Source organism: Scyliorhinus torazame, chromosome 2 (assembly GCF_047496885.1).
Source record: "Scyliorhinus torazame isolate Kashiwa2021f chromosome 2, sScyTor2.1, whole genome shotgun sequence".
Classification (NCBI taxonomy): Eukaryota; Metazoa; Chordata; class Chondrichthyes; order Carcharhiniformes; family Scyliorhinidae; genus Scyliorhinus; species Scyliorhinus torazame.
The window spans coordinates 373,293,955-373,309,257 of NC_092708.1; the positions used below are offsets into that span (position 1 = coordinate 373,293,955).

Here is a 15,303-nt window from a genome sequence, read left to right on the forward strand (position 1 = left end):
ATGTGGGGAAGGGTGGTGGCTCTGTATGGATGTGGGGAAGGTACTGGCTCTGTTTGTATGGATGTGGGGAAGGGTACTCGCTCTTATGGATGTGGGGAAGGTACTGGCTCTGTATGGATGTGGGGAATGTACTGGCTCTGTATGGATGTGGGGAAGGTACTGGCTCTGTATGGATGTGTTGAAGGCTACTGGCTCTGTATGGATGTGGGGAAGGTACTGGCTCTGTATGGATGTGGGGAAGGTACTGGCTCTGTATGGATGTGGGGAAGGTACTGGCTCTGTATGGATGTGGGGAAGGTACTCGCTCTGTATGGATGTGGGGAAGGTACTGGCTCTGTATGGATGTAGGGAAGGTACTCGCTCTGTATGGATGTGGGGAAGGTACTGGCTCTGTATGGATGTGGGGAAGGGTAGTGGCTCTGTATGGATGTGGGGAAGGGTAGTGGCTCTGTATGGATGTGGGGAAGGTACTCGCTCTGTATGGATGTGGGGAAGGTACTGGCTCTGTATGGATGTGGGGAAGTTACTCGCTCTGTATGGATGTGGGGAAGGTACTGGCTCTGTATGGATGTGGGGAAGGTACTCGCTCTGTATGGATGTGGGGAAGGGTGGTGGCTCTGTAAGGATGTGGGGAAGGTACTGGCTCTGTTTGTATGGATGTGGGGGAGGTACTGGCTCTGTATGGATGTGGGGAAGGTACTGGCTCTGTATGGATGTGGGGAAGGGTAGTGGCTCTGTATGGATGTGGGGAAGGGTAGTGGCTCTGTATGGATGTGGGGAAGGGTACTGGCTCTGTATGGATGTGGGGAAAGTACTGGCTCTGTTTGTATGGATGTGGGGAAGGGTACTCATTCTGGTTGCATGGATGTGGGGAAGGGTACTGGCCTTGACCACCCCCCCCCCCAACAGTGCTCCCAGCCCCCGGCAAATTCCCCCCTGCCGGCGGATCGGCCCTCTCCCGACTGTGGGGGTGCGGGACTGAGTCCGCAGTCACCACGCTGAGTTCCCGATGGATGAGATCATGAGAGACCCATGCCGTCGGGAACTCGGCCGGTCGGGGGCGGGCCTCAGGCAATTTCCTGAGGCCGTTGATACTTCGCGCAGCGTACCCTCCGAGTACACCACTTTGGAGGGGGCAGCGCAACGCGAAAGCGGCGGCGCCGCCGGTTTGGTCAGGAACTTTGATTCTCCGACCGATCACCGAACGCGATTTCGACCGGTGAATCCAGTCCCTCGTCTCAGGAACGGAGAATTCGGCTGCATGTTTTTTGCCAATTCTTTTGGGATGCCTGACAGGTTAGGATGGTATCAACTGGCCAACTCTTCAACTGCAATGAGCACTTGTTGTGAAAGAAAAGGTAGAACTGCAATAATACAGTGCCTGGTACAATTTGAGAATATCCTAAAACACTTTGCAGCCAATGAAGTAGTAATTATTTTAGGAGTCACGGCAACTAATTTGCAAACAAGATCTCACAAACGACAAAGTTGAGTAATGTTTCAAACTTTTTAAAAATAATCTTTATTGTCACAAGTAGGCTTACATTAATCCTGCAATGAAGTGAAAAGTTCCCAGTCGCCACATTCCGGCACCTGTTCAGATACACAGAGGCAGAATTCAGAATGTCCAAATTAACTAACAAGCATGTGCTGCCCCAGTTGTGGTCATCAAACTCCCTTGTTGCTTTGGACAGAAGGCGATTTTTTCATGTACACCTTTCTCATGTGCATTTTTTTCTATGTATATTTTTTAATGTACACTTTTCTCATGTGGCTGTTTCTAATTATTACAAATATTTTCTTTGCCTCAGAATTAAGACTGTGGTATCTTTTCATCTCATGTACACAAATATAGCCATGTGCATGTCTTTGATGCTGTTTTCTTTGCTAGTTGCCTCTTGTAGCCTCTATGTGGCCCTATGGGTTGCACGGTGGCACAGTTGGGTGGCACGGTAGCACAGTGGTTAGCACTGTGGCATCACAGCACCAGGGTCCCAGGTCCGATTCCTGGCTTGGATCACTGTGCAGAGTCTGCACGTTCTCCCTGTGTCTGCGTGGGTTCCCTCCTGGTGCTCCGGTTTCCTCCCACAAGTCCCGAAAGACATGGGGCGGGATTCTCCTGTCTCCGACACCAAAACCGTGTTCGGCGATCAGCCGGAGAATCCATGTTGGCGCCGGAATGGGGGCGGCGCCACTTTTGTGATGCTCCGCCCCCTCCAAAATGGCATACCCGCAGAGTATGCTGCATACCGCATGGACGGCCTCATGACGTTACCTGAGGCCCTACCCCCAATGCTCCGCCTCCGATGAGCCGAGATCCCGACGGCGTGGGTCTCTCATGCTATTTTATTGTCGGGACTGAGTCGGGGAGGACCGATCCGCGGGCAGTGGGAGCTTTGGCAGGAGCTGGGGCCATCGGTGGGGGGTGGTCCGGGCGTGGCAAACCTGGCCAAAGGGGGTCACTATTTGGCAGGCGGGGTCCAGGCGCAGCCGGCGCCATGTTGCACGGTGCGACCGCTGTAGGCCGCCGCCGTGCGCATGCGCGGCCATGGACCCAGCAATTTTCCGGCTGTATCGGCAGCTAGAGCCAGGGGCTTTACGCTGCGTGCCGGCTAGCCCCCCCCACCAGATGAGGGATCGGTGGCCGTTTTGCGCCGCTTTTTCGGTTGTAAAAGGCCCACGCCGGCTTCAGCAATTAGTCTCAGAATTGGAGAATCCAGCCCCTGCTATTGGGTGAATTAGACATTTTGAATTCTCAATCTGTGTACCTGAACAGGCGCCGGATTGTGGCGACTAGGGGCTTTTCGCAGTAACTTCATTGCAGTGTTAATGTAAGTCTACTTGTGACAATAAAGAATATTAAAAAGATTATTTAAAAATTAAAGGTTTGTGCTTTGGTCTTTGAGAGTAATCGCCTGACGTCCACTAAAGCATGATTTTCAGAGCGGGATAAAGGACATCTGATATATTCTATCCCCCACAAGTGACTCACTGTGCTGATGTTTGTTCTCTGTATTGTAGATGTCGATGAATGTGCTGGAGAGAATCCTTGCAGCCAGCATTGCATCAACGCATATGGTTCCTACCTCTGTCGCTGCGATACTGGATATGAATTAAACTCAGATGGAACAGGTTGTGATGGTAAGAGACGGAACAATTTTCTTTTTAAAAAAGTCTGTCTTTATTTTCCTGCCTCCATCCCTCACCTCCCAACACCAGCGAGTCTCTAACCCAAATGAACGCTTCATTGAGCAATGCGTGAACGACCCCATGGTTTTGCTAACTTCATACTTGATCGACTGGAGATCTGGCTGTTGTTGGAAACACTCCCAAGACCTTTCGTTGTCCATACCCATAATACAGCATGACCAGTATACAACCACTTGCTGGAAACGAGTGAGACTCAATGGGTCTATGGCCAGTGAATGTGAACAAGTTTATATCTGAGCCTACTAAATTAACAAATAAATGACAAGAAGAGGCCAAACGCCAAAGGGGAAATCGCTACATGCAATGTCCACGTTCCTTTCCAATTAAACCGGAAGCTCAAACCCACATATTTATTCATGGGGTCATGTTTGCAATGTTGGATACAAGAAAGAAATAACCAAAACATTCGGCTAATATTAAGGTTTTACGAGTTGTCTGTTGAAAAATAACCATTTTGTCATCAAAGCGAATATGAGGACCCTAGATTTTCCTGTTGTGTTAACTTGCCATCCGTGTGTCTTTTGACACACTCATTAAAATTTGTTGACTGTACTGTGTTTGGAAATGAGTTTGGTATCCTGTCTCAGCTTTGTACTTGCCATAGCATCTGAGTTGAGGATTGCTTCCTTTCTGTTTGACATTGAAAATCTGGGCGTGGTTTATCAGCCTGGCCCGTCTGACTTTGTGACGCGATAAGGCCGGTGAATCTTGTGAAAGGTTCGCAATGCTGGAGGCATCTAGCGAGATTCATCTGAACCTCGCATAACGTCGTGACCTGGATCTCACCCATATCTGATCCGTACGGCTCATTTAAATATGTCTGCGCCATATTCTCCTGGCACCCAGGAACTAACGGCCTCGCCAGCGAGGCCTGGACTGGGTGCCATTTAGTATTGGTCCACACAAACGGGAAACAGGCCTAACAGTACCTGGGGGGGGGAGGGGGTTCCTAGGTCATTGGAGAGCCCTGAGTGGTCAGGGATGGGCAGGTGGCCCCCTGGCTCTCCATTTTGCACCCAGGCACCATGGCCCTGCCACCATGGCATTACCATCCTGGCACACCCACCAAGGCCACACAGTCCCATTTCCTTCACTGAGGAGTTCTGCTCGCCAAAAGTCTTCAGTCCAGAAGGAGATCAGGCCACCCTTGTTAAATGGCACCCCAATCATTCAACTCCCCCCTCACAACCACTGGGTCCTCCCCTGCACCCCACATGGGCAGGGCACCCCTGGGCCCAACACCAGCATGGGCACAATGCCAGCATTGCAGCCTGGCAGAATCAGGATGCCACCTTGCCTGGAAGCCAGCCAACCACCTCCCTCTCCCCCATGGGGACCGGTACTAAACAGTGCTCACCCAATGTCTCCAAGGCAAAGGGGATTAGATTCCAGGGACTCGGGCAGATCAGGCAAACACATATTAGAGTAAGACTAGGGGCTGGATTTTTTGGCCGCGCCCGGCACAAGATCGCCACGGATGGCATGGGGACCATATAAAAGTCCGTTGAGCTTAGGCGGGAATTTCCGGTCGCAGGGAGGGCACGTCCAAAAAAGCCCACCCTAGGTGTTCACTCTAGTATGCAGATTTGCCAAACACTGATCCCGCCCGCAATGGGCAGGATTCAGATCGTGACATCTCGCACGATTCCATTAGATCCCGTTCAGGTGGGACGCGACCGGTAGATCGCGTCCTAGGGATCGTTGAATAGCGGTGTGAATCTCACCCAAAGAAACGGTGAGAAGCACCACGGCAAACTTGCCCAAAATGACACTTAGGGCGGGATTCTCTGGCCAAGCCTGGCCGGTGGCTGGGGAATCCCGCCCCAGGTCAATGGACTTTTTTCCATTGTCCGCGTCTCGCCCGTGGCAATCTTGCGGCGGGCGGGAAGGAAGAATCCAGCTCTTAGAAATGTTTTGGTTGAATCACGCCCTTCAGCAACTTGCAATGTTTTTGAAATGTTATGTATGCTATATAGATGCAAGTTGTTGTTCAGTAAGAAGTGCACCACATGGTCAGGTGCTGAGACATGTAAATTAAAAGAATCAAGGGTGGGGGGTTAGGGTGGAGGCTCCCTAATCAAGGCCGAGGTGTCCTACAGCTGCCATAAACTGGAGTACATATCACCCGAAGCCACAAGTTGCATTGTGTTGAAGAATTTAACATTAATATAAAACAAGTGATAAATTTGTCATCTGCCGGAAAGAGAAACAATGCTGTAACAGTTAAATTCTTTTTCTCCAGCTTGAATTCCAAATTAAATATTCATTTGTATTAAGTCATTTCCTGTCACAAATGAGACATTTTTTGAATTGTATCCCACAGTTAGGCTCCAATTTGCTTGAAATAACAAATTACACAGAGGCTGTTATGACTGAAAGTGCGGACTTGGTTTAAAAAAGGTCACTTAACTGCAGTTTGCAGTTAAAATTTATAATTGGCGAACAAACTGGGTGCGAACAATGAAATAAGTTTGTATTTTAAAGTTCTATTCGCTTGCAGGTATTGTCTGTGATGCACGATCAATGACCACTAAAGCGAGGTTGTAGTCCAACTGAAGGCTTTAATAAGCTAGATGTTTCCCCCAGCAGCTCAGGTACAGAAAGAAGGCTGCTGGGGCGGCACGGGTTCTTATACCCCACCTAGCAGGGCGGAGCTATCATACATTCTAACCAATAGAAAGCATACAGTTTCCACCAATGGTGCTTTAGCCTATCAGGTACCGTAATACATATAATACCACATTCACCCCCTGTTAAAAAAGAGTCCGGCAGGGGTGGTGGCCTGAAACTAAAAAACATGACAATGTGGTATAATTAGTTATGGAGGTACCGTAATACCTCCGTACAGTGTTTAGTAACTATTTACAATTCTGATAGCTCTGTACATTTGATGGCTTATATTTACAGTTTACAATTAAAATGAAGCAATCAGTCTACCGGGGGCCCTGGTCGTCCTCTGTGATCGTCGGAGATTCGGTGGTGACTCCGGTGGAGGCTCGGGCGTCTGTGACTCCGGGAGCGTGGTTTTGATCTCCATGGCAGCTTCGGCACCCCTAGACAGCGCTGGTGGGGAAAACAGTTGACCTGGGAAGGGAGTGCCTGCGGGTGGCGTCGGTGGGTGGGGGGGCCTAGGCGGGGCCGGCGGAAGGACCGATCCTCCTGTAAGGTGCTGGTGGCTGGGATGTGCGTGGGGTTCCGGCGGGTGCCAGATCCCGTAGGGAGACCGTATCTTGTCTGCCGTCGGGGTACGCCACGTAGGCGTACTGGAGGTTAGCATGGAGCAGATGGACCCTCTCGACCAACGGGTCCGACTTGTGCGCCCGCACGTGTTTTCAGAGCAGGATGGGTCGGGGTGCTGCCAGCCAGGTTAGGAGCGAAGTCCCAGAGGAGGACTTCCTGGGGAAGACAAGGAGACGTTCGTGGGGTGTCTGATTGGTGGTCGTACAAAGCAGTGACCGGATGGAGTGGAGGGCATCCGGGAGGCCTCTTGCCAGTGGGAGACTGAGAGGTTCCTGGATCGTAGGGCCAGTAGGACGGTCTTCCAGACTGTTCCGTTCTCCCTCTCTTCCTGTCCGTTACCCCGGGGGTTGTAACTGGTCGTCCTGCTCGAGGCAATGCCCTTGCTGAGCAGGAATTGACGCAGTTCGTCGCTCATAAAGGAGGATCCCCTATCGCTGTGTTTGTAAGCGGGGAACCCGAACAGTGCAAAGATGCTATGGAGGGCCTTGATGACGGTGGTTGCGGTCATGTTGGGGCAGGGGATGGCGAATGGGAACCGGGAGTACTCGTCAATCACGTTCAGGAAGTATGTGTTGCGGTCGGTGGAGGGGAGGGGGCCTTTGAAGTCCATGCTGAGGCGTTCAAAGGGACGGGAAGCCTTTATCAGGTGCGCTTTCTCTGGCCGGTAGAAGTGCGGTTTGCACTCCGCGCAGATTTGGCAGTCCCTGGTGGCTGTCCTGACCTCCTCGATGGAGTAGGCGGGCCTCTATCGACAGGGGAAAAGCTGTGGGTTGGATCAGGGGACGGGCCTTGTCTGCGTAGTTGGGGACCCACTGGGCGCAGTAGCTAAAAAACCCTAGGCAACGTTTCAGGGCCTTGGAGCAGTGAGGGAGGGGGAACTCCATAAGCATGTGTTCAGGGTCGGGGCCTATAACTCCATTTCGCACTACGTAGCCGAGGATGGCTAGGCGGTCAGTGCTAAACCCGCATTTATCCTTGTTGTATGTAAGGTTGAGGATTTTAGTGGTCTGGAGAAATTTTCGGAGGTTGATGTCGTGGTCCTGCTGGTCATGGCCGCAGATGGTGACATTATCGAGACACGGGAATGTTGCCCGTAAACCGTACCGGTCAACCAGTCGGTCCATCTTGTGCTGGAAGACCGAGACCCCGTTGGTGACACCGAAGGGAACCCGTAAGAAGTGATAGAGCCGCCCATCTGCCTCGAAGGCAGTGTATTTGCGGTCACTAGTACGGATGGGGAGCTGGTGGTAGGCGGACTTGAGATCCACCGTGGAGAAGACCTTATAATGCGCGATCCTGTTTACCAGGTCGGATATGCGGGGGAGAGGGTACGCGTCCAGCTGCATAAACCTGTTGATGGCCTGACTGTAGTCGATGACCATCCTATGCTTCTCCCCGGTCTTTACCACCACTACTTGAGCTCTCCAGGGGCTGTTACTGGCTTCAATGACCCCTTCCCACAGTAGCCTTTGGACCCCTGATCTAATAAAGATCCAGTCCTGGGCACTGTAGCGCCTGCTCCTGGTGGCGATGGGTTTGCAATCCGGGGTGAGGTTCGCAAACAGGGAAGGTGGGTCGACCTTAAGGGTCGCGAGGCCGCAGACAGTAAGGGGGGGTATAGGGCCGCCGAATTTGAAGGTCAGACTTTGAAGATTACACTGGAAGTCTAAACCCAGGAGTGTAGCCACGCAGAGGTGCTTTAGCCTATCGGGTACCGTAATACCTATAATACCACAGGTGTTAATGTGCATAAATTATTGAACATGGGCAGACACATTGGGAAAGTGGTTAAAATGGTATGCAGGATCCTGGGCTTTGTAAATACAGGCAGGGCACAAAATGGCGAATCTGTTTAAAACGCTAATGTAGCCTCAGCTGGAGTATTGCGTCCAGTTCCGGGGGACTGCACTTTCCCAAGTTGTGGAGGGATGAGAGAGTTGCAGGAAAGGTTTTTGGGAATGGTTCCAGGGATGACGGACTTATTTACTGTGTTTATCCTTGGCCATATGTCTAACTTTCACTTAATATTTATTGTTGCTTTCTCTCCCCTCCCCCTTGTGCCAGGGGGTATAAAATTAAGTACCTATTTGCCTTTTATGGATTCGGGCCCAGGTGTTTCAGTCTTTGGGATGGCACAATGGTTAGCACTGCTGCCTCACAGCACCAGGAAACCGTGTTCAAATCCGGCCTGGGTCACTGTGCAGATTCTGCACGCTCCCCCCTTGTCTGCGTGGGTTTCCTCCGGGTGCTCCGGTTTCCTCCCACAAAGATGTGGGGTGGGATTCTCCGGGAATCGGTGGGGTGGGCAGAAACGGCGCAGTGGAGTGGCGGGAACAACTTTGGTGTCGGGCCGCCCCAAAGGTGCGGAATCCTCAGCACCTTCAGGGGTTAGGACGGCGCCGGAGTCGTTTGCGCCCTGCTGGCTGGCGTGGAAGGCCTTTGGCGCCGCGCCAGCCGGGGCTGAAGGGACTCCGCCAGCCGGCCCGGGTCCGCGCATGCGCAGGAGTGCCTGCGTCTGCTGACGTCATCCCCGCGCATGCGCAGGGGGGGTTCACCTTCGCGCCGGCCATTGCGGACGCTTACACTGCCGGCACGTAGGAATAGAGTGCCCCTACGGCACAGGCCCGCCCGCGGATCGGTGGGCCCCGACCGTGGGCCAGGCCACCGTGGGGGCACCCCCGGGGCCAGATCGCCCCGCGCTCCCCCGAGGACCCCGGAGGCTGCTCACGAAGCTGGGTCCCACCGGTAGGGACCTACCTTGATTTACACCGGCGGGACCCGTCAAAAACAGGCGGGAACTCGGCCCATCGCGGGCCGGAGAATTCGGGCGGCCCCGAGTCGCGCTGATCCCCGCCATTCTCCGAGGCGGGCGGCGCGATTCACACCGCAGCGACTTTTGGGGGGTGGGAGAATTTGGAGGCCGGTGGGGGCAGGATTCACGCCGACCCCCGGCGATTCTCCGACCTGGCGGGGGGTCGGAGAAACCCGCCCGTGATTTTGGATTGGCCATGATCAATTGCCTTGAATGTTCAGGGATGTGCAGGTTAGGTTATGGGGTTACGGAGATAGGGCGGGGTGGATGGGGGAGTAGACATGGGTAGAGCGCTCATTCGAAGGGTCGGTGCAGACTCGATGGGCTGAATGGCCTCCTTCTGCACTGTAGGGATTCTATGATTCAACATGACTTTGGCTGCAGGGATGAGAAACTTCAATTATGTGATTAAATTGTTGAAACTGGGGCTATTCTCCTTGGTGAGGCGATTTGACTCGATTGTTCAAAATCATGAGGGGGTCGGGGGTCCGTAATGGAGTAGATAGGGAGAAAGTGGTGATCCACGCTTTATGGTGATCGGGAAAAGAAGAAACGATGACATGGGAAACCTTTTTTACGTCGCAAGTGGTTGGAATCTGGGATGCACTTCCTGAGGGTGTGATGGGAAAAGGTTCAGTTGTAGCATTCAAAGAGGACTTGGATAAGCTCCTGAAGAGAAACAATTGGTCAGGCTGCAGGGAGAGGGCAGGAGAGAGGGACTATCAGAGTTGTTCTTGCAAAAGGCCGGCACACATATGATGGGCTGAATGACCTCATCTGTGCTGTAACTATTTTATACGGAAGGGACTGTGATATTATTTGGTATTTAAGTTACACATTTATGCACGTGTTGATTACCTCTCTATGTAAATAAAAGTACGAAGATTTCAAATATCTCTAACTCACTAATATTCTCCCTAATGCTTTGAACCTCATTGTTCCACGTGGGTGTGTCCACGTCTGACAAATCTAAGGTTTTAAAGTGCTTTCCCATCAGTACCCATTACTTTAAAATCATAAATAAAAACAGAAAATGTTGGATAAACTCAGCAGGTCTGGCTGCATCTGTGACAAGGGAAACTCGAGTCATTGGACAGAACTGAAGACATGTGATGAACAATACAGTAGGAAAGGGATGGAGGAGGTGGGGCAGAATAGAACGGGGCAAAGGAAAAATTGACAAAGGTGGCATGAGCATGAGACAAAAGGGAGTGTTAATGGTGCCAGTAAGGGATGAAAAGTGTTAATCGTGGCGAAAAGGTAAGTTAGCAGAATGTGTTAATGGGAGTTAAAGCAAACAACAAGAGACCGGTGGACATGTGGGAAAGGGGTGGGGGTTTATTGGGGCAGGCCAAGGGAACTGAAAAACCACAAGCAACAAACTACAAAAAGTGTGGGGGGGGGGGAGGCCGCAGATGGAGGGGGAAGTTCATCGTCTAAAGTTGTTGAGCTCAATGTTGAGTCCAGAAGGCCTAATCGGAAGATGAGGGACTGGATTCTCCGCCCCGCCGCACCACATTTCTGCCTCGACCTGCCAGCGGGATTCTCCGTTACGCCGGACGGTCAATGGGGTTTCCCATTGGCGGGCAGCCCCACGCCGTCGGGAAACCCCCCGGGCGCTGGCAAAACGGAGAATCCCACCGCCGGAGAATCCCGCCCGAGGTGTTCTTCTTCCAGTTTGCATTATGTATCATGGCACATTGCAACAGCCTCAGGATGGACATGGACGCAAGATGCTGAGTTGAAATGGAAAGTGACCGGAAGGTTGGAGTTATGCTTGCGGGCGGAGCGAAGGTCTTCCACAAAGCGGCCACCCAGTCTGCGTTTAGTCTCCCCAGTGTAGAGGGTGATTTTTTTTTTTCTGGTGTATTAGTTCACTTCAGGGATGTTGTTGTTGAAGAATGGAACATTTTCCAATGTGTACCACTCATTGTCAGTAATTGCACATGCTCAGCCCAACCTGTGACCGTCCAGGTCCAGAGTGAAGCTCCCTCTGCACTGAACGGACCTTATTCCCAACTTGCCCCCTCCTGATATAGGAGGGAGTTTCTTCTTTTCCCGCAGCCTTGCATCGGTACTCTCGTAACTGCGGTGGCGTGATCTTGTGTGCAACGGCTGGATTGTGTTGCTGAGGAGTCAGGAGAGTGTGCTCCTCTGACAACTGTCACAATATGTGGATATTGTAGAGTACATAAAAGGTTAGTACTCTAATCACCAGATGGTGCGATAGAGCAACCATATAAATATCACATGCATCTTTGACTTCTCGGAGAGAGTGGGAGAGAGCAGGAGAGACAGAGTAGGTGTGAGATAGTTTAACTGATAGCATAGTTATGAAATGAAAATCGCTTATTGTCACAAGTAGGCTTCCATGAAGTTACTGTGAAAAGCCCCTACTCGCCACATTCCGGCGCCTATTCGGGGAGGCTGGTACGGGAATTGAACCGTGCTGCTGACCTGCTTGGAAAGCCAGCGATTTAGCCCAGTGTGCTAAACCAGCCCCTAGTTAAATATTGCAGATGTGTAGTGTAATCTTTACTGAACTAATTCCTTCGTAATATGTTCGAATCTAATTCAGTGTAGTGTAATAAATTAGCTTTGTTTGTTAAACACTGCTTGCTGTTCTTTGTTAACATTACAACCTTCACCACCCTGAAAGAACAAAAAACAAAGAACAACAACAACCTCCTAATCCTTTGCAGAAATTCTTCAACAAGGAAAGATCTTCTGTTTGGAAAAGTGCTGAAGATATATTATTAAAGGCACTGATCTGGAGGAGGTACTGCACCCAGGCATGCGGAACAGTTGTTAATAATAGAACATAGAACGATACAGCGCAGTACAGGCCCTTCAGCCCACGATGGTGCACCGAAACAAAAGCCATCTAACTTACACTATGCCATTATCATCCATATATTTATCCAATAAACTTTTAAATGCCCTCAATGTTGGCGAGTTCACTACTGTTGCAGGTAGGGCATTCCACGGCCTCACTACTCTTTGCGTAAAGAAACTACCTCTGACCTCTGTCCTATATCTATTACCCCTCAGTTTAAAGCTATGTCTCCTCGTGCCAACCCAAAATAATGCTGGGTTAATCACTGCATATCAATATTCATTCTGCTTCCATCGCTGTGAGGTGTGATCACTCTTTCCAAGAGGGCTGCCCTGAATGGGGCCATCGGTACTTGCAGGGTTTAAACAAAATAAAGTTGGAAATGCCCACAAAGAAATCTGACAAAACACAAAGAGGGATAACATCAGTGATTAATCTTTCCAGTGGATTGATCTTTCAAACGGATTTTCACAGCAAGGATTAAGTGTTACAGCCTGCAGCTAAAGCTTTAAGGAAAGCAGCATAATGACTGATGTCCAAAAAGCAAAGAATGTCAAAGAGGTAAATAATGGAAAGTATATTTTCCATTGCGGGGGATCAGCCTGTGTAAAATAGAAGACAGCGAGTCACTCCTCCCAATTGGAATCAATACAAACAGAACTGAGGAGAGGTGTGAGATGAGCTACAGTTTGATATTCACGCACCAGCTCAGATTAAAGTCTGCACAGGGACATGGTATGAACCAGTTAAAGGAACAGCGTTGATTGGAAAGTAAAGTATAAGAACAGCTCATTCCTTCTCGCTCCATCCCTGGAACTTGGTAGCTGCACAACCGACTGTAGTGGATGAAAAGACAGAGAATGTAGTCCTGACGTGAGATGTTACATCTAGCCTGCAATCTTAAAGAAAGGGAGACTTGCATTTGTATAACATAAGAACATAAGGACTAGGAGCAGGAGTAGGCCATCTGGCCCTTCGAGCCTGCTCCGCCATTCAATGAGATCATGGCTGATCTTTTGTGGACTTAGCTCCACTTTCCCGCACGAACACCATAACCCTTAATCCCTTTATTCTTCAAAAAAACTATCTATCTTTATCTTGAAAACATTTAATGAAGGAGCCTCAACTGCTTCACTGGGCAGCGAATTCTAGATTCACAACTCTTTGGGTGAAGAAGTTCCTCCTAATCTCAGTCCTAAATCTACTTCCCCTTATTTTGAGGTATTGCCCCCTAGTTCTGCTTTCACCTGCCAGTGAAAACAACCTGTCCACATCTATCCTATCTATTCCCTTCATAATTTTATAACACCTCCTCAGGATCTGTGCAGCCGGTGAACTACACTTTTCAAGATGTGGAGATGCCGGCGTTGGACTGGGGTGGGCACAGTAAGATGTTTTACAACATCAGGTTAAAGTCCAACAGGTTTGTTTCAAATCACTAGCTTTTGGAGTGTAGCTCCTTCCTCAGGTGGATGAGCACAATTCACCTGAGGAAGGAGCTGCGCTCTGAAAGCTAGAGATTCGAAACAAACCTTTTAAAAAATAAATTTAGAGTACCCAATTCATTTTTTCCAATTAAGGGGCAATTCAGCCTGTTCAATCCACCTACTTTGCACATCTTTGGGTTGTGGGGGCAAAACCCACGCATACACGGGGAGAATGTGCAAACTCCACACGGACAGTGACCCAGAGCCGGGACCAAACCTGGGACCTCGGCGCTGTGAGGCTGCAGTGCTACCACTGCACCACCGTGCTGCCCAATTCGAAACAAACCTGTTGGACTTTAACCTGGTGTTGTAAGACTTCTTACTGTACACTTTTCAAGTCACTGTTCTAATGTAAGAAATGTGACAGCCAATTTGCGCACAGGAAGATCCCATGCCAGCAATAAGCAGAGAAGCTGTTATTTTTTTACTAATGTTAATTGAAGGATACCGGAGATATGAACCCTGGCTTTGTTTCAAATAATGCCACGGGATCTTTTGTATCCCCCGGAGGTCAAAAAGGACCTCGGTTTAATGTCGCAACTGAAAGGCAGCTCATCTGACAGTGCAGCATTCCCTCAGTATTGCACGTCCAAGTGTCAGCTTAAATTATGTGCTTAAGTCTCTAGAGTGAGAATGACCCAAAGGTGAGAGGGGGGCCACTGGCACTTGACGTCACATGGGGATAATGTCCAGTTTAGCTCGCTATTAGAATGAGCTGAACTCCTTATAAAGACAAAGTTTTTACTGGAGTGTGTAAAAGTGCTTTCCAAGAAATGAGCAGCGTTGACTAAAATGAGTGTTTTTCGGTGCTCTGCTACTGAGGATTTTAAGGTACTTTTGGGCGTATGGAGCCAACCAACTGTGAAACTGTGCAGTGGAGTTTGGTTCACAGAAGGAAACTGTTACTCATGGGTAGAAATCAAATTTAAAAATACGCACAGAAAAAGTGATGCCATGTCTCAGAGAGGTTGAACAACAGTTACTAACAGACCCCACCCCCCAGCGCATTTTGTTATGTACTGCTTAACCTCCACAAATGCCAGTCCCAACTGAGTGACATCTCTTAACATGTGTTATGTACACACCTTTGTTGAATTATCCTCTGCATAACCCACCAGTAAATTACAGTCCAAGAACAAATATGTCAATAAGTAGTAACGTATTTAATGTGTTTCTGATGCAGGGCGTTTTTGCTGTCCAATTTCTGCCACCTTCCTTGAAGGTATTCCCTGAGTTTCACAGCTACATAGGATTCCATAGAGACTTCACTGCGCCGGAAGAAGTCAACTGTCCACATTGATTGTTTCTGCTCTACATGAGTCTCCTCCCATCTCACCCAACCCAATCAGCATAGCCCAATAGTCCATTCTCCCTCATGTAAGTATCCAAGAACAAGAAAGTACAAAGAAATGTACAGCACAGGAACAGGCCTTTCAGCCTCCAAGCCCGTGCTGACCATGCTGCCCGTCTAACCTAAAACCTTCTACACCCCCTGGATCCTTAGCCCTGTATTCCCATCCTATTAATGTATGTGTCAAGATGTCTCTTAAACGTCACTATTGTCCCTGCTTCCACCACCTCCTCCGGCAGCGAGTTCCAGGCACCCACTACTCTCTGTGTAAAATGCTTCCCTCGCACATCTCCTCTAAACCTTGCCCCTCGCACCTTAAACCTATGTCCCCTAGTGATTGACTCCTCCACCCTGGGGAAAAAGTCTC

At 49.9% G+C, this 15,303-nt stretch overlaps 1 protein-coding gene across 3 annotated transcripts in view; it reads left to right on the plus strand.

The window, feature by feature from the left end:
- Nucleotides 1–15,303, plus strand: part of fbln5 (fibulin 5) — a 142,776-nt gene that overhangs the window by 105,787 nt on the left and 21,686 nt on the right. For all 3 annotated transcript variants that reach the window (XM_072493115.1, XM_072493126.1, XM_072493133.1), the window contains one exon: nucleotides 3,022–3,141. In XM_072493115.1, the coding sequence (XP_072349216.1) occupies nucleotides 3,022–3,141 (120 nt within the window). The remainder of the gene's footprint in view (nucleotides 1–3,021; nucleotides 3,142–15,303) is intronic.